At 49.9% G+C, this 18,599-nt stretch overlaps 7 protein-coding genes across 7 annotated transcripts; 1 reads left to right on the top strand and 6 right to left on the bottom strand.

Moving 5' to 3' along the window:
- Nucleotides 1-16: 16 nt before the first annotated feature.
- Nucleotides 17-3,017, bottom strand: N7484_005518 (glycoside hydrolase family 115 protein; the record flags this gene model as incomplete). The annotated part of the gene is made up of 3 exons (XM_057115937.1): nt 17-1,660; nt 1,706-2,537; nt 2,584-3,017. The coding sequence occupies 3 exons, from the start codon at nt 3,015-3,017 to the stop codon at nt 17-19; spliced, it is 2,910 nt and encodes a 969-aa protein (XP_056971820.1).
- A 741-nt stretch (nt 3,018-3,758) lies between these two features.
- Nucleotides 3,759-5,490, top strand: N7484_005517 (uncharacterized protein; the record flags this gene model as incomplete). Its single annotated transcript, XM_057115936.1, has 5 exons — nt 3,759-4,052; nt 4,100-4,153; nt 4,202-4,425; nt 4,475-4,773; nt 4,823-5,490. 5 exons carry the CDS (start codon nt 3,759-3,761, stop codon nt 5,488-5,490), a joined length of 1,539 nt encoding a protein of 512 aa, XP_056971819.1.
- A 151-nt stretch (nt 5,491-5,641) lies between these two features.
- On the bottom strand, nt 5,642-7,011 carry N7484_005516 (uncharacterized protein; the record flags this gene model as incomplete). Its single annotated transcript, XM_057115935.1, has 4 exons — nt 5,642-6,125; nt 6,183-6,540; nt 6,723-6,759; nt 6,811-7,011. The coding sequence occupies 4 exons, from the start codon at nt 7,009-7,011 to the stop codon at nt 5,642-5,644; spliced, it is 1,080 nt and encodes a 359-aa protein (XP_056971818.1).
- A 1,799-nt stretch (nt 7,012-8,810) lies between these two features.
- N7484_005515 (FAD-binding oxidoreductase) lies at nt 8,811-10,743 on the bottom strand (the record flags this gene model as incomplete). Its single annotated transcript, XM_057115934.1, has 6 exons — nt 8,811-9,097; nt 9,145-9,466; nt 9,515-10,014; nt 10,062-10,202; nt 10,262-10,443; nt 10,493-10,743. The coding sequence occupies 6 exons, from the start codon at nt 10,741-10,743 to the stop codon at nt 8,811-8,813; spliced, it is 1,683 nt and encodes a 560-aa protein (XP_056971817.1).
- Nucleotides 10,744-11,377: 634 nt separating this feature from the next.
- Nucleotides 11,378-12,489, bottom strand: N7484_005514 (uncharacterized protein; the record flags this gene model as incomplete). The annotated part of the gene is made up of 2 exons (XM_057115933.1): nt 11,378-12,391; nt 12,439-12,489. The coding sequence occupies 2 exons, from the start codon at nt 12,487-12,489 to the stop codon at nt 11,378-11,380; spliced, it is 1,065 nt and encodes a 354-aa protein (XP_056971816.1).
- Nucleotides 12,490-13,379: 890 nt separating this feature from the next.
- N7484_005513 (uncharacterized protein) lies at nt 13,380-14,372 on the bottom strand (the record flags this gene model as incomplete). The annotated part of the gene is made up of 2 exons (XM_057115932.1): nt 13,380-13,653; nt 13,717-14,372. 2 exons carry the CDS (start codon nt 14,370-14,372, stop codon nt 13,380-13,382), a joined length of 930 nt encoding a protein of 309 aa, XP_056971815.1.
- Nucleotides 14,373-15,483: 1,111 nt separating this feature from the next.
- Nucleotides 15,484-18,201, bottom strand: N7484_005512 (uncharacterized protein; the record flags this gene model as incomplete). Its single annotated transcript, XM_057115931.1, has 1 exon — nt 15,484-18,201. One exon carries the CDS (start codon nt 18,199-18,201, stop codon nt 15,484-15,486), a length of 2,718 nt encoding a protein of 905 aa, XP_056971814.1.
- Nucleotides 18,202-18,599: the final 398 nt, after the last annotated feature.

Below are 18,599 nucleotides of genomic sequence, written 5' to 3'. Positions count from 1 at the left end.
CTAATATCTATTTGTTTCAATTGAAATCATGCGCCACAAAATAGCTCGAAGGCGGTCCTAGGTAACTTTCCTTGACGCCGCCGAGATCTAAAACGATCTTCTCGAGAAGCAGGTTTGGATGTTTCAATCGTACCCGGATTTTGTGAACACCTGCATCCAGAAAGCCAATATGGTGAGTCTTCTTCCAGACACAATCCATGACAGCATCTAACCAGCCTTCTGCAGGAAGTTTGGCTTTGTCAGTCGATTCTCGGACCAGAGTGTGAGATGTGGAAAACTGATTGTCAATCCCAACATCATAGGACATTTTGTCGTTCGGATCTAGGTCAAGTGTCATATTGAAGTAAAGAGTAACAGTCGTCAGCTCCCGGGCGGAGAAGGTGTAGATGGGATACTCCAGAAACGGGACAGCAGTCTCGATTCCTAGAGCATCGCTGCCAATGGTAATTGATCCTTGGTTTCCTCGTCCTAGCTCCTGGTGATGGACATATGGTGCTTTGATGCCACCAAAAGCAGGAATGGATACACATCCGTCTGCTTCAACAAAGCCATGGAAAGAGCCGGGAATTCTGTGACCATGAATAGGAAGATGTATATTTTCAAAGTCCCCCTCCGTCGACTTAACGGTAATAAGAACCACCTCTTCAAAGTCTGTCTTAACTTGGTCCCAATCGATACCGAGCCAGATTCGTGCATCGTTACCATCAGGATTCAAAGTTCCCTGGTCTAACGAAAGACGAATCCACGGATAAGGCGCCGACGCGGTCCAGTGAATCATTTGTGTCCCTCGAGTGAAAATATCAAACCAGCGCCCTGCAGGTCCATACCGACTCATTGGTCCTAATGTCAAACCAGGCACCAGATCCCGACGACTAGGGTGAGTACGCTCGCTTTCTTCATTGATGCGGCCAGCTCGAATGCCCTCATGACCCTCGACAGCGATACCCATCTGACCCACAATCGGGTTACTATCCTGGCCTCGTTGCACATAAGCCAGTCCGAAGATCGCGTCTCGCGATGGCGCATGCCAGGTATCGCCGTACCCGAGATGGCTCTGACACATCATGTGATTCCATTTACCATTCAAAAGCGAGTGGAACTCTTGCGAGAGTTTGAAGTCGGCGTCAAAGAGATCGAGGACTTCTCGCAGGAGTTTATTCGCCGTGTTGCGTCTTTGGCGGGCGTGCAACTGATTCCGGGCTTGGGTCACTCGCAGCTGGGTAAATATCGTGCTGGCTTTGACTGGGTGGACGACGAGTTCCCAGATTGCTGCTTTTTGTTCCTCGGTGGCGTGGTCATGGATGGTCTCTGCGGCTGACGAGAGCTTAATCCACCGCTTTATGATATCATCGGCTTCGTTGTAGTTTAGGAGTGAGAATGTTTCTGGGTCGATATGTTCATGTCTGCGCAGACGAACGAGACGATCGTATTCGTGCCAGATATCAACAATCCCAGGACTTAACTTCGCACCAAAATATTCGGTGGAAATATTGGCCAGGAATCGAGGAATGCTGTCTTCCTGTACCGAGTTGATGTTCCATGCCATTTCCATGGCAAAGGTAAGAGGAACCTCGATGGGCTTGATATCGCCGACATTGAACACCCATATTTTGCGCGCATTTCGACGATACGCTTCGTGCAGCTGGTGGTATGTTTTCCCCTATATTTGTCAGACATGTTCATTCAAAGACGTATCCTGACTAACCAACGAGTTTGAGTTGATCCATTTGTAGCTCCGAGGCGCCCCAACATATTCAAAGTGGTAGTAAATCCCGGCGCCTCCTGGACGAGTCAGTTCAGCCCCGGATGGCAGTCGCCGAAGAGAGCCGAAATTATCGTCCGCAAATAAAAGAGTCACATCGTCAGGTACGGTAAACTCTCCTGCCTGGTAGAGATCCTGGATTTCCTTGTAAAGAGCAAGAACCTGAGGAACGGCATCCTCCCGTCCATGGACCTCCTTGAAGAGAGCGCGCTGCTGCAAGAGCACATCCCGGATCACAGCGCCAGGATCATCGGTCACCATTCTTCTGTCATATTCACCTCGAATACCCAATGTGAAATATGACTCGAGGCCCTCGGCTCGTCGAACGCCCTTACGGAAGAACTCGATAATCTCTTCTCGGCTCTTAGTCCAATCCCATGTCCCGTCTGCCCGTGGCTCCTCCTCAAACCACTCAGTTGTGGCGCGCTGCATGGGCTCATGATGCGAAGTCGATACACAGATTCCATATTCATCTGCAATGCGCTGATTCTCCGGGTCATCCATGAAGAAGACAGCTCCCGGATTGGGGTATCCGGGCCACATAGCCGGCCACATGAAGTTGGCTTTTAGTCGAAGAAGTAGCTCATAGACTTTCTTGTAGAAGTGGCTATTGTAGGAACCGAATTTCTCCAGCACCCACCCTGTCAGCGCCGGTGCCTCGTCATTGATGAAGATGCCTCGGTATTGGATGCTGGGCTCGCCGTGGCATGTTTGGATAGGAAGGGCATAGATATCTGGGTGAAACTGGGCTGGGACATCGGCCCACCAGTACCATCTGCATCATTAGCAAGACATTAGGATTTCGAATGTGGCAAACCTACGGAGATACGCCAATCTGGCGGGACAAAGTGTATGCGCCAAATATCGCAGCTCGTTTGTCACTTCCCGCGATGACCAAGGCCTTGGAACATCCCGTGATCGGCTTGTCAACGACTGTAGTCAGGAATGATTCCCATTTTCCTTTGATCGGACCGGTGTCAATTTTCCCTTCCTTCTCAAGCTTTCTCAGCATCCAACACGATTCGATGCAGCCAATGATTATCGCCGTGCTTGTTTCTACAGGGTTCAATCCAGCCTCGTCTACGAGCTGGAATGGACTCGCGTTCCCCCGCGTCACTCGACCGAAGTCGTCGGCCAGGTCTCGACCCGCATGCTGGATCCCAACAAAGTCGACTGGATCAATGAGAATAGAAGCTCCAATGAGATTGAGAAGGTCCGGTGACCCCTCGAAAGCGACGAGCTGCTCCTCAAACATGATGCTTTCTCATGCCTGAGTGGAGTGACGCGGTGAACTTCCATCATTTTCACATCGGCTGCAATGCGGAGCTACCCCCACCCCCGCATGGCGGACCGACGGCAACGGCCACAGCTTGAAATGATGCCTGAAAATCAGACTCGTTGCGACGAGCCCTTACACATCTACCTGTGCCGGGCAGGGGAATTGCTAGGTAGCTACGTCTGCATCGGATTCCAGTCTCGGAATGACAAGTTGAGAGATTTACAGAATAGCGTGCGATTCAGGCCAGGTCATCTCTCCAAGCTATGGCTTGCGGGAAGGCTGTTCGGGAGACAACAACCCGAGCGTGGCCGTGGGGGATTATGACGGACTGGCTCGGTGGACCCGACTAGGGCTGTTACGGCCAACTCCGTTGCCGACCAAGCAATCAGAGTTTGAGCTCGGGGCTCTTGTACCGAACTCTTGGCTTGAGGCGTCATTAGTCCCAGTCGGTTAGCAATTAGTTTCGCGCCGTCAAAACCCCGACCAGGGATGGCATGTTCAAGGCGTGGGGGACAGGGACGTTCCCCACGGGGCACATGTTGCGGTCCACCCCCGCTTCCCCGGATAAATGAGTCTGATATTCTGTTTCTTTCCTGCTTACATTTTACAGTTACGGTTGGCGCACGGTGAATATCTTGGCTTCAATTACTGCGATACGGGACCATTTGACTGTTTCATTCTTTTCGCTTGGTCTGAATTGTTCAGAGCGCCCTCATAATGACAAAGACGGAGAACCAGGAGATTGAGAATGTGGCTGGCATGAACGATGTTGACGAGCCACAGAAGAACCATACGGATTACAGCCAGGTTGACAAGGAAATTGCCAAGTACGCCACCGATGGCGCTATCGAGATTGACGAAGCCACCAATAAACGGCTGAAGAAGATGATCGATAAGCGGGTGTTGGTGGTGATGATGTTCACATATTTGCTGCAGACTTTGGATAAGGGTGCGTTGTCTTTTGCTTCGATTATGGGCATTAAGACCGATGCACACCTGCAGGGTCAGCAGGTAAGAGTCTTCAAACTCTGTACTGGTGCTGTTACTTACTGTCATAGTACTCGTGGTTGACTACGATCGTCTATATCGCTATCCTTGTCGTTGAATATCCCGTGAGTATCACACACTCGTACCGATTGGCAAATGCTGATACCTGGTAGGAAAACTGGATCATCCAACGAGTTCCCATTGGAAAATGGCTTTCCATCAATATTTTTCTCTGGGGGGTTTGCATCTCTCTAATCGCGGCCATGGACACATTTGAAGGCTTGGCTGCTCTTCGTGCGTTCATGGGTGTCTTCGAAGCCGCATGCCAACCGACCTTTGTCGTGCTGTCGGCAACATGGTACAAGAGAGAAGAGCAGGCCAGCACTATCAACTTCTGGTGAGCACCCTACTCAAGGACGTCAAAGATGATAGACTAATCTTGTTAGGTTCATGATGAATGGTCTCCAGAACATTGTCGGTGGTCTTCTAGCCTTCGGATTTTCCTTCGTACCCTCTACCTCTCCTATCAAGTCGTGGCAGGCCCTCTTCATGAGCTATGGAATTATCACCGTGATCTGGGCCACCTTTGTCTTTTTCTGGTTGCCCGACTCTATCATGCGCGCCAAGTGTTGGTCCGAGGAAGATAAGCGTCTGATGGTTGAGCGAGTGCGACAGAATCAGACTGGTCTACAGAACCGAATTTTCAAATGGGACCAAGTGAGAGAGGCCTTTGCTGATCCCCAGCGTATGTTCTTCAATCTTCAAACGAGAAGCTTTTTACTAACGAACCGTAGTCTACGCATTCGCTCTCATTCAACTATTGACTACCATCCCCTCCGGCGGCATCGGTGCGTTTGCGAACATCATCGTCAGCTCTTTCGGTTTCAGCACCTGGGCGAGTCAACTCCTGTTGATGGTCGTCGGAGCTGTAACTGCCATCACGATGATATCCTCCGCCTACCTTGACCGCTACTTCAAACAAACCATCCTAATCATGATTCTCTCGCTGATCCCCTCGATCATCGGCACATCAATCTTGGTCGGAATTCCATTTTCCTCAGACAAGAAAATTGGCATGCTCATTGCATACTTTATTTTCTACTCCTTTTTCGCTGTCCAATCGCTCGGATTGAGTTTGATGTCTCGAAATGTGGCCGGCCAAACCAAGAAATCTATCGTCATCGCCTGCAATTTTGTCTTCTGGGCTGGTGGAAATGCCATTGGACCTCAGATTTTCCGGGATAAAGATGCGCCACGATACTATCTTGCCTTTGCGATTATCTTGGCCTGCTTCGGATTGTGCCTTATTCTTCTCATTGCGCTCCGGATGTGGTACAGTATTCAGAACCGCAGGAGAGATGCGAAGATTGCATCTGGGGAGATCGTGCCCGATGTGAACTTTACGCATGCTTTTGAAGATATCACCGACTGGAAGAATCCTCACTTTAGATATAACTACTGATCCCATCCCATTGATGATTTGGGAATTGTACATAGAATGACTTGCATCAATACAGGAATGACCGCCCTCGAAGTGACGAGATAAATTCAAGTGATATAGAACAGTAAAAGCAGGTACAACTCCAAAGCCACATAATCAGCATGGATAAAGATCAAACTGAACTCTTCCGATCAATCGTCACCTCAACATCATGCCGCACGCGAATATAATTCAAACCCAAATACTCCTCCAGCGGATTCAAATTCCGATCAGGCTCAGGACTAGCCTCCACCCGCGCAGCATGAGCAAACAGCCTCACAACGTCCTCCTCCTTTTTACCCCCAAACGAATCAATCGGCGTCATACTGCGGCCTGTACTGTTCACATCAATACTAGCCCCCGTCCCCTTGAAGATCCCACGAATAGAATCCCTCGCGCGAGAAGGCATGCGTTTCCGGATGTAGTAATTGTGTTCGAGTTGGAGTGCCCATTGCACGACTGGTTGCATTGCGGGGAGGCAGGAGCCGATCACTGAGATGCAAGGTTCAATTGTGGACCAGAGGCATACGGGTGCTATGTTCCAGGTGATGTCGATCGAACCCTCGCCTTTTAGTTTTGTCAGGTAGTGGATTCGGATGATACTTGCTGCGAAGACACTGTATGATTGTTAGCCTCGTATACACAAATATAATTGGAGGAATAGAAGAGCCTACAAGCATCCCAAAAACAACACGATGGAAACCATGATCTTCTGGGCTACACGCATCTTCAAGCGCCAAACGATTGGAATCGGAACGGTCATCACGAGGAAATCACAGACGACATTCGTCGCCGCGTTCCCCACATAATAGCTGTAGAAACTGTATCGATAGTATCCGCCCGTTTCATCGGCAACTTGAGTCCAGAAATAGGAGATTGGCGCGGGGGCCAAGCAGAGTGCGACGGTACATCCGATGAACCAGCCCACAGAGAAGAAACAAGCTAGCCAGTTCAGTGGGTTCATGCCGAAGACGCGGCGGTAGAACAACAGAATAGAGATTTTGATCATGCAGAGTTCGAAATTATAGATTACTAAGGAGACGAATAGCATCTTCTTCATATTAGTTCATGTTGAATCCTCATCGGTGGGTATATCTACCTTTTTAAGAGTGATCATGTGCCCGACTGTACAGAGCCAGACATGTTTTCCAAGACCGTAGTGATCGGCTAGATAGTGTGAGAGGATGTTATGGAGTGAAGAGGATGGTACATACCGACGAAGTTGATTGCAAACAATACACCGAGAGGAGCCTGTTGAATCAGTCAGAGGTTAGGATGAGTATTGGTGAACCTCCGACTCACCATCGCAATAATCATAAGCCAGTCATCAATTCGTAGTGTTTTATTCGTACGGATGCGGACAAAGATGCGTATCGGAAGGACAATCGCTGCCAAAGCACACACGATGATGATGGCGATGTTATTCGGCAGATTCTGGTCCTGGGAGAGATCCACCCCCGCCGGCGGGGGTGAGAGTTCTGCAATAGTCGTTGATAGATTCATCTGTGCAGTCTGCCAGCAGACGATGACACGATGACACGAAGACTTTTCTCTTCGCTCGCTTGTCACTTCTCACTTCGATCGCCTATCCTTGCTCCTCGAGTGCTGACAATATAGTAAAAGAGGACCAGCAAGGGTCGCAGATTAGAACTCGCGCATGTCGGATCAGCCATTGTTTTAAGGCAGTGCAAGACTGAAATAGATACATGGCCATGTGGCGATTTCCCCGCTGGGACCCGTCTTCATAGCGAATGATAGCAGCAGGAACAGATGGGCGTTGGGGCCGTTCATGCTATTTTGGGGGCGGGCAAGCTTGTCTACGATGGGATTCTGACCCCCAACTTGTTTCGCATAACCATGTTCTCTGTTTTCTGTTTTCGCTGACTGGGATGGGGGCGGAAGTATACTTTCTCGGTCGATGATTGGGCGGCGATCTTGAAGGATTCGTGCCAAGAATTATAACTCCGGCATTGCGTGCAGACTGTGCTTTAGTCTTCTTCTCTCGAATGTTCTCAAAGACAGAGAATGAGTAGGAGAAGTGTGAATACTTCATGGATTTGACATGGATTCGGTTTAAGCTTGTGGAGTTTGACATGGGGCCGTATGCTGAGATGCAAGTGACTGGGATTGTAGAAGCACCGGGTTGCGACTTTGGTCACGGAAGCCCCGAATGCAGGGTGTGCGAGGGCGTCATGGTCAGAGAGACATGAGTATACAGGGTTGGTGCGTCACCAAGTGCGCGTGATGATGTACCTGTTGATCCTGTGGGGGCCACGAGGCAGTTTACGCTTATCCTGCAGGATTCACGGGAAACAAGGAACTGCAAATCTAGGAAATTACACTTCGTCCTCGGCGATTTTGTTTGATAGTATCTCCTATATTGGACAATTCTACAGATAGCCCACAAGGCTGGCGGTGTCGTTGCCACAAATAACGAACGTTCGCCACAAGTGTCAAAAGAACAATGGCGTTAAGGATTTCGAGTCAGCATAAGCAACGAGAGTTCCTTCTGGAAGCCAGTTTCAGGCTAATCTGAAACGAACAATGGTTCTTGCAATCGATTCGGAACATATTCTCTGGATCTGCAGATCTGGCATCGAATCGGATCCACCTCGTACTGGATAGCCCACTGAGGAACCCCTGGACCTAAGGAGGAAGTGGGCCAAAGACGCTTTTTAGTGATTTCGCGTCTATTATGCGATCGGATGGGAGGATTTACGTCACAGACGCATGGTATTCCCGTTTTGGTATCCGGTCATGTCATGGTCTCCATCCAGAGGCAACAACTTCAAGTCTGTACCTGATGGAGGGCTAAATCATGAACCTCTTACGGTGGTAAAGGTCTCTGGTAGCCAAGTAGCTCCATACCTGGCCCTTTGGTGAAATGCCGGAAAACCCAGCTTCGAAAAGTGAAGAAATGTGCGACGATGTTCATTCACAATACACACTATGTGCTTAATATGGGAACGACGATCATACCACTACGATAGTCAAAGCTAAACCTCCAAGAACAGCCTCCAAGACAGAACAACTACCACTTTGGATTGGCCACTCGGAAAGGGTTCGTATCACGAAGACCGTGCGCACAGCCAATTGCCTCATTGAGGATAACCAAAACAGAGGAAGGATCAATCCTGAAAGCCAAGACCTTGGTAAATGCAGACAAACAAAGCCGTCAGAGTTGAAGAAATATTGCATCAGACCCATAGTGTTCAGAATTCCGCCCACCATTTCGACAAGAAATGATAGTCATCCCAGCGTAAACGTCTAGAAATCAATACAACCCTTCGCGTATACTTAGATCATAGCTTCCACTGATTCTTCTTGTACTGTCGAGGCCAGACACCCGATTTCCCCGGAGCCATAATGCCATTGGGATCAATAGCATTCTTCAAGAGCTCATTGAATTTCAAAAAGGCCCCATCATTCCAGTTGTACGTCCCCATGATCTGGTCCATAACCGCCAAGTGCGTCCGATACTCACCCCAGCCCTTGGCAGCACAGTCATCAATTAGCGTCTTGATAAGCCAGTGCGCTTTCTTCTTCTGCTCAGTGTCCTTTTTATTGAACACAATACAGACAATGTGATCTGAACTGGAATTAGTCGAGGATAACAGTGTAGATCGGTGTACGTACGCATCTCTCGCATGCCAATTGTAAAAGTTCCGATAAAATCTAGACCGGCTTCGTGACATCTCTTCTTCGTGACAGCGTATTGCTCCATCGCATCTTTTCCTTGAACTGGAGCAATTGGTGAGAAGAATAGATGAGCGCCGTTGGGGAGCCAATCTATCCATTTGAGTTCGTCGTACGTCGGTATACCCTGCATGGTCTTGTGTCGGATGCGAAGAACCGAGTTCTCGGGTGTATCCTCTGGGAAGAAGAACTGGGCGCCCGGGATAGCGGAGAAGGCTTCCTTGATGGCGGCCCAGAGAGCATTTCGGATTGGCTCGGGGCCCTATAGAAAGGTTAGCATCATAATCAATACTTGAGGGATAAGACTCACATAGAGTGCTCCGTAGAAGTTCCATCGACCGAGCTTTAGTCTCTTGGCAATTTCATTCAAGTCTTCCTCCCCGAGTGGCTCTGTTTTCGTCGTGTACTCCTTCTTGGATCCCATGACTGCGGCATCTAACAAGATATGTCGAATGGTCGGCACATTTTGAAGCGCCATGTTTAAGCGAAGCGGCCGAATAATATCAACTGCCTGCTTCAAATCCTCTTCCCGGGGAATGGTAACAAGGTAAGACTGATAACCGCCGGGGTTTGGCATAAGCCACATCCCCAGCTTGGTTACGATCCCAAAGTTCGACTGGGTAAAGATCCCATCGACGTATGGACCGAAGCCATAATTGAACAGCTGCGCTGTTTTGTTCCACGGCTGATCTTCTGGTTTGAGGCCTGCTGTTTCTGGACGGGGTGGTTCTGGGAGAGCACCCATTCCGGTGCGTAGAAGTTCGCCGTTTGGAAGAACGACTTCCATGCCGCTGTGCATCATCCAATGGTCTGATAGGGTTAGTTGACGGTTATGATATGGTAACTGTGATACGTACCACCGTACGGTGTGTAGCCCACTCCACGTTCCATTGTATTTCCAAGGACAGAGCCCCCACCAAGGTCAGGAGTGTCGATCCAGAGTTTGTCCTGCAGGTTATTGGCAACGAGGTAATCATACAGTGCTTGGAAAGTGACGCCTTGAAAAGCTTTGTCAGTCATGCCCATAGATTCCGCCTGTTCCCCTTGGCTCTCTTACCTGGCTCCAGAAGACAGTATGCGCCTTCTACATTGACTTCCAGAATCTTGTTCATGTTTTTACCCATGTTGAGCACTAAACTTCCAGACACACGAGGCGCCGCACCGCCGTAGCCGGAGTTTCGGCCAATGGAAATCGGCCAAAGAGGAAATGACAGCGTATTAGCTAGTCGCACGATCGCTCTGTGAATTATTAGCAGATTCCTCTACATCGTAATCCTCTGCCACATACTGGACGTCGGAAACATCCCGAGGCGCTACTACCGCAGAGGCAAGGAAGTAATCTTGCTCCATCACATGGTGAGGGTCATGCGTATATGTCGGGTCCATGTATGACTTGTCGTCAATTTGATCCTTGGATGTAATGATGTCGACATTTTCATCGCCAACGAGGTTCGTTATATCTTGGATGAATTTGTTGAAGTCAGCGAGTGTCACCTTGGGCGGCAAGGCCAAAGGAGTGAACTTGTGAGAGCCGGACATGTTTTCAATGTGAGTTTGAGATGATTGAAATGGAAAAGCGAAGGACGGGAAATTGGAGAACTGGTCGCATTGACTGGACCCGCTGTCATGCATTGTCTGTGAAGACCACCCTATCTACATTTACAATTGCAAGCGAGCTCCACCCAGTGTCGTGTCAAAACTCGCACTACATAGAATAGGAAATGATAGCCAGTGAGATTGCTACGGGCTCAAGCTCTGAAGCTATTGCGGTGTGGCTAGTTCATTGGTGGGGCTTCTCCACTAACATTACATCTAGATGGGGCGGAAGAGGGGAAGATAAATGCACGCTTATAACATCAAATTAACCATCATCCCTGTGATCAAGTATATAAGCCTACTATCATCACATGAGGGTTACAGAAATTGACGGTATGTAGAATGGATTGTATTGCATCGGAAATTTACTCTTCGTTCTCTGCTTAATCTCTATTGAATCCGATGGACCGACAATTCGGCTTGCAACGATGGGAATGAAGGGAAGGAATAAATGAATAGAAGAGAAGGGCTGGATACAGGAACAGAGGGGCGAGATCATACTTGGAGATCGTGTCTTCTTTATATGAGATATCTTCCTTCCTGATATATGATGCTGCCACGACATGCCAAATAATGCCTAAACAGAACTATCTAAGCGAACAACAAGCTTCTCACCCTCGAACTCATCAATGCGCTGCATCCACTCATCCAGTGAATCCAGATCAACCACAGTAACCTTTGGCACAACCACACCCCGACGCACAAACTCTGCCGCCTCGGCAATATCAGCGCGATCCCCCGTAATACTCCCAATCATCCGAATCCCATAATCAATCAAAATCAGGGGATGAATCTGCACCTTCCAAGACGGCGGTGGGATTCCAACAGCAACAAGTGTCCCGAAATAATCCAAACACTCAATCGCACTCTCATACGCCGTCGTGGCACCCGCACAAACAATAGCAGCCGCACAAAGATTCCCACCAGTCTCTTTCAGCAATACACTCTTCAAGTCATCCTGTGCTTGATAATCGATATAAGCCTCCGCACCAGCGTCCATGACAACTCTCTTCCTTTTTGAACCGCCATCAACGCCGATAACCCGATACCCCATCGCCTTCGCATAAGAAACAGCCAACACCCCAACTCCGCCTCCAGCGCCTGAAATAAGCACCCACGATCCGGGGGTCGCCCCAGCCACCTTCAGCGCCTTGTACGCCGTAACACCAGCACACATCACCGGGGCCAGTAATTCAGGCAAAACATCCTGCGGTAAAGACGTTATGTAGCGGTCCGGAACCGCGACGTAGGAAGTCAGTGTACCCGAAATATCACGGCCGCTAAATACCTGCGTCTCGCACCGGGTCGTATCTCGTGCACAGTTCTTACACGAGCCACACGCATCACGGATCCAGCCTACGCCGACTGTTTGACCGAGCAAGGCATTGGGATTCGTACATGCGGCTCCGACTTGGACGATTTTGCCAACTCCCTCGTGGCCGAGGATTTGCTGCGTTGGGCCAAGGTAGCCTTTTGCGAGGGCAACGTCTGTGCCACAGACGCCTGTGACGGATAGTTTGACAAGGACTTGTTGCGGGGTAATTGTGGGGATTTGAACATTTTCAATGCTGAAGGCGAAGTCCGAACCAGGCTGGGAATTGTGAGTATGGATAAACTTTAGGACTGAATTGGACTTACGTTTTGGAGGATTCCGGCTTTTTGAGTTTCAGGTATGTTTACGCCGGGCATTGTGAAATTGCACTGAGAGTTGAGATGCCCACACCCTGTTTGTGGACGTTAACCCCTCTCTTTTTGAATGTATTGATAATAAAGTGAGAATGTTTGAAGTGGCAGACGAGGCTTTTGGTGTTGACGTACTGTAGTGGTGCTTTTTTGTGACCAATTGAGATGGTTGAAGATCGTCACATGATGAACACTTCACATTGGGAGGTCGGGTCCAGATTCATCTTGGACAATCGTTTCGTCTAGTGAAGCCTCGCAAAATTGATTTGGGACATATCTCGACGCTACCTGGGGAATTGGGATGTGAAGGGATTTGGCATAAATTGCCTGTTCGCCTTATTTTTAAGGCACCATTAATTTCAGGGGTCTATATTATATTTTACAGAGGTCGATGCCTTATAATTCAGGGCCAGACCCTACCACAATCTCAGTGGGACCCCAGTGAGTTGATTCCTGGTCTGACTTGGCGAAAAGAATTGCATCAAAACAGTAATGTTCAATTCTTTTTATTTGCGACCGAGTAATATTGTTCAAAGACCTCAGTTTCAAACATACCACATAGAACCACAAGAGCCAGCGTGTATTTTGAGGATGGTGTTTTTCAACCTGATCATTCACTAAAGTGGTGGGTCGGGACTGGGCCTGTGGGCCATGGTTCCAAGGGGCTTGGGGCTGGGGGAAGCGCGGGGAGAGCCCGATTTCTCGGGTATGAGCCTTCTCAATATGTGAGCTATCATATTGCATTCTAATCGATCCTCTCTTGCAAGCCATGGAATAAGCTCATTGCGCCACGCGTAAAATCAAGTACTGAGAGCTGAAAACCCGAAATGACGTAATTCATAAACAACATAAAGTTCTGTCAGGTTGGGATTGTCCTGTGCAGGTCCCAACCATGATCAGTCCATCGGATCGCGCATATTCCTCACCCGTCGGACAATCTTGGAAAAGACCGGTCGAATCATCTCCTGTAGCCACATCGGAGCCGCCCGAATAGACCCCGCTATCGAAAGATGTCTAGGAAGAATAATCTGTCCGCTCCTCCTTGACATGATTTGCTCAACTATAACACCCGAGACAACCTTCGGAGACATGATGGGTTGTCCAAAGTGGGATTGGTGGTCTGTGAAACCCTTGATCATGGGCGTCCCAACCCAAAGTGGATGAATGATGCTAAAGTCCTCAGTTAACGCGGCTTTTTCCATGTGAAAGTGAAATTAATGTATTTGAACTAACCTCGTCCGCACATTCGGCGCATTATACCAATACTTCAACTCTTGCCTCAACCCCTCGTGAAACACAAGGGCTCCAGCTTTCGAACAACAATAATCGACCATCTCGCCCACGGCTACGAAGCTAGCAACGCTAGCGACTGTGATGACGTGGCCGCGGTTCTCCCGGATCATGTACGGGAGAAACTCCTTTATCAATAGGTAATGAGCAAGATTGTTGACTTCGTATGTTCGTCGGATCTTTTCCTCTGTTTTCTCGAGGATTGTTCCATGTTCGAAGATCCCGGCGTTGTTGATTAAAATTGTTGGATCGCCGTGTTCTGTCTTGATCAGGCAGGCGACTTCGGCGAGTTCCTTGGAAGAGGTGATGTCTGCCTTGTAGAAAATCACGTTGCGGGGAAGCGGGTAGTTTGGGGTCTGGATGTCGAGTACTATCACGCGGAGTCGTTGATTAGAAAGGTCTTCAGCTAGTTGTTTTCCAATTCCGCTTGTGCCGCCAGTCAACAGGACCAGTTCATTTTCTGGGTCCCATTTCTCCGATTGTTGAAAGTTGTTTAGCACCAACTTCGTAAGCTTCCTGTGGAGGAGGTAAGCTAGAAGAGAGCTTCCGAATGCTCCTAGGAGTATAGTGGACGGGAGATTCAGCGTGGGCGTATTCATGGTGCTCCCCGATAACCACTGCATCCTTTTTCGTGACTGATATTAACAGAGAAAATCAATTTGAACGGCAGAGTTTAACTCGGACTTATCGTTCCTTATTTATTCTCGGATCGCTCAGCTTCTCCGTCTGCGCATAGTTCATCCATTTGCTTTTGCTTCTCGCTTATCCACATCCGGCTAGCCCAATGAATTAAAGCTGCACTCGTCCAAAAAAGCCGATGTCAGAGTACACATCATTCGCGAATCGGATAACATACCCCTACTCTGCTGACTTTTAATTTGTGCCTGTGGCCGAGCCATACACGTGTGGTTGCACGTTGATGCACAGTGCGGCTGGACCTATCATGACCCCTGTATGCAAGGGAGGCTCAAGACAGGAATGGTTCATGGAGGTGAACCCAAATTTAAGTTTGTGCGTCCATTTTCGAGTGCCACTGACAGTGAAGATCCGGCGATCGTGATATTTCATTCGTTCTTGTCAATTGATCATGGGGAACCGGTCGGCGTTGGATTCAAGCAGGTGCTGTATCGGGTCATGCCGAGCTAATTGTGCTTGGATGCTGGCCCATCGGGTTGCAATCAAGGATAATGGGTCAGCTTGTGCGTCGCCTCGGGCCGGCCCCACTGACAAGGCATTGTGTGCCTGATCCAGTGGAACCGAGATGTCGCTCATGTAACTACCAAAAAACTTAGAAGGTCGTACTGCGTCAAGATTCGGACGGATGTTTCTCTGTTTGCAGCTTTGCAAGTATCTCGGTCTTTGAAGGTTCACGAAGGGGAGATACGATCAGGCAACACGATGTTGGTATGCATGAGCTTATCAAAGAAGTAAGATGTGCGGCGCGGGGAAAGTCAAATGGTAGATAAGAGGCCAGGAAACGGGAAACTCAAAGGTGCCATTGACGTCCTTTACGTTTTACCTTGTCATCTACCCTACCCATCTACCCCAGAATTACAGGTCACACACGTCCGAGTCTTGTCATGTGTCATGAAAAAGTATATGGTTGGAAAGTGGTAGAAAAAGTAAATAATATCATTAAACGCATTAATCATATCCAGGATAATTAAAAAGTCCTTTCAATCATGGGAATACATAATCATAGCCAACGCCTTACAGAGAATTCAAAATTCCCTCAACCAACGGCAACAAGCCCGAGACATCATCAATAATAGTGGCTGTCTCGTTAACGAACTTGGTGGTGAGCAGGTCACCAGCGTTGGTCAGAAGGGAGTGCAATTCCTTGATAGTAGCCGGCTGGAGGAGGGATTCGAGCTCGGGCATAGACTTGTCGAGACTGGTGACCAGACCGCTGAGGGACTTGACGGTCGAGGGCGTGAGAAGCTCGCCCGCCTCGTCGATGAGGTTCTTGGTATCGGTGACGAAGGCGGTGTCGAGGAGAGTGGTTCCGTTGCCCAGGAGGTAGGTCAGGTTCTTCAGGGTCGTGGCGTTCAGGAAGTCCTCGGTGATGTTGGGGACGACCGGCACCAGGTGGTTGAGGAGTTCGCTGAGACCGCCGACCACGTATGGTGTAAGGAGGTCGTGCGCGCCGGAGATCAGGGACTCGGTCTCGTTGACGAAGGTTGGCGAGAGGAGGTCGTTGGCGTTCGTCAGCAGGGAGGAGATCATCTCGATGGTGTCCTTGGTGAGGAGCTTCTCGACCTCGGGGAGGAGTGGGGTCACCTCGCTGAGGATGCTCTTGAGACCAGAGACCAGCGACGGGGTGAGGAGGTCGTCCGCGTTGCTGACCAGGCTCTGGGTCTGGTTGACGAATTTGCCGGTGAGAAGGGCATTGCCGTTGTTGAGCAGGTCCTCGAGCTCCTCCAGTGTTTCCTTCGTGAGGAAGGTCTTGATCTCCGGGAGCAGGGGAACGACCGCGCTGAGGATCTCCTTGAGAGCGTTCGACACCGAGGTAGTAAGCAAAGCAGAAGCACCGGCCACAAGAGACTTGGTCTCCGACACGAACGAATCGGACAGAAGATCGTTGCCGTTGGTAAGCAGAGTCTGAATATCCGAAATGGTGTCGTTGGTGAGCAGGTTCTTGATCTCCGGCAACAGCGGCACAACGGCTGTGAGGATCTCCTTGAGAGAGTTGGTCACGGAAGTTGTGAGCAGGGCAGAAGCGCCGGCCACAAGGGACTTGGTCTCCGAAACGAAGGAGTCGGAAAGAAGATCGTTGCCGTTGGTGAGCAGAGTCTGGATGTCCGTGATGGTGGCCTTGGTGAGCAGGCTCTTGATCTCTGGCAGCAATGGCACGACAGCGTTGAGAATCTCCTTGAGGGAGTTGCTGACCGAAGTAGTAAGCAAAGCAGAAGCACCGGCCACAAGAGACTTGGTCTCCGACACGAACGAATCGGACAGAAGGTCGTTGCCGTTTGTGAGCAAAGTCTGAATATCCGAGATAGTGTCGTTTGTGAGCAGATTCTTGATCTCCGGCAACAGGGGCACCACAGCGTTGAGAATCTCCTTGAGAGAGTTGCTGACCGAGGTAGTAAGCAGTTCAGATGCTGACGCAACCAGGCTCTTGGTCTCAGTGACGAAGTTTTCAGAGAGCAAGGAGTTGCCGTTCTTAAGCAGGTTCTCCAACGCAGTAAAGGTGGAGGGTGTGAGGAAGGACTTGAGCTGGGGCAGCAGAGGCACAACAGCGTTGAGGATCTCCTTGAGCGCGTTGGTCACAGATGTGGTCAGGAGAGCAGTGGCGCTCTTGATCAAGTTCTGGGTTTCAGTGACGAAGGACTCGGTCAGCAGAGAGTTACCGTTCTTCAGCAGGTTGCCGAGCTCGTCGAAGGTCTCCTTGGTGAGGAAGTTCTCCAAGTTGGGCAGCAGGGTCACAACATCGTTCAGGATCTTCTTCAGTGCGTTGGTCACATCGGTAGTCAGCAGATCGTTGGCGTTGTTGACCAGGCTCTCAATAGACTTGACGTTCTTGGTAGTGAGCAAGTCGTCAGCATTATCAATGAGATCATTGACCTTGTCGATGTTGTTAAGCAACTTCTCAATGCCGGCCAGGTTCTTGTCAGACAGCAGAGTATCAGCCTTGTCGAGAATGTTACTAAGGGTCTTGGTGTTCTTAGCCGACAGCAAGGTGTTGGCGTTGGAAATGAGGTCACCAATAGCCTGGGTGTTATCGTTGGAAAGTAGAACCCGGATGTTGGTGTCAACAGGGGGAGCCAGACTAGTGGACAAGTACTTGAAAGTCGAGGTGAGCTCGTTCAGGAAATCGGGGTTCAATAGATTCTCCAAGCCCTTAGCCAGATCACCCAGATCACTGCCAATAGAGCTAAGACCAGAACCAGACAGAAGGCCCTCAATGCTGCTCAGAAGCCCGCTGTCACTGCTGCTTGATGAGTCGGTAGACTCTGACTTGGTGCTAGAGCTAGTAGTTGTGCTATCAGTGTTGGCAGACCCGGCAGCCGCGCTAGCACTAGCAGTGGAAACGGCAGCACTGTTTGTCGCAGCGGCAGCGTTCGAGTTTGCGGTGTTGGCATTGGCAGTAGCAGCATTGGCGGTAGCAGCATTCGCCGAGGCAGCATTGGCATTGGCATTGGCATTTGCATCAGCAGCCGCACTGGTGGCTGTGTTCTCAGTGGACTCCTCCGAATTGGCACCATTGGCAGCAGCTGCGGTTGTTGCGGCGGCCTCGGGGCCATTGACATTGGCCGTGGTAGCCGCATTTGCAACGGTATCGGCCGCATTGTTGACTGCAGCAGCCACGCTGTTCTGACTGTCAGCAGCAGAAGCTGCAGCAGTGGATGCTGCAGCGGTTGGCGACGCGCCTGTGACCGAGGAGATGGCCAGGAAGGTCGTCGCAAGGACTGGAATAAAACGCATGTTGTCGGTGTGGCTCCAATATCTTGTGTATGCGTTTAATCCGCAGTCACAATGGGCGTCGGGCTAAATGGAAAACCGCGAGAGGAGAGCCTGGAGAGAAAAAAGCATGCACGCGGGTCGCGCCAGGTCTTTATTTTGGCGGGTCGTGGGATCGTCCATCTGGGGTATCATTTCGGGGGATGCCTCCTCCACCCGAGTCTTGCGCTAAGAGGCTGCAGTGGAGGAAACCGAGATGTGGATCGCCGTCCGAGGCAGCAAGCTCGCCATGTGATGAGCAGAAAAAAAGCAAAATTCCGTCACATCGCTAGCGTTGAGAACCGCATCTTTGACATCACTCGGGTTCCTGGGGCTTGAGCGGAGCGCCATCGACCGGGGTGTCTTAGGGGAACTAGGCCGGT

This window comes from Penicillium longicatenatum (assembly GCF_028827895.1).
Source record: "Penicillium longicatenatum strain IBT 33135 chromosome Unknown contig_3_segment0_segment0, whole genome shotgun sequence".
Taxonomy (NCBI): Eukaryota; Fungi; Ascomycota; class Eurotiomycetes; order Eurotiales; family Aspergillaceae; genus Penicillium; species Penicillium longicatenatum.
This window is presented reverse-complemented; position numbering and strand designations above follow the sequence as displayed.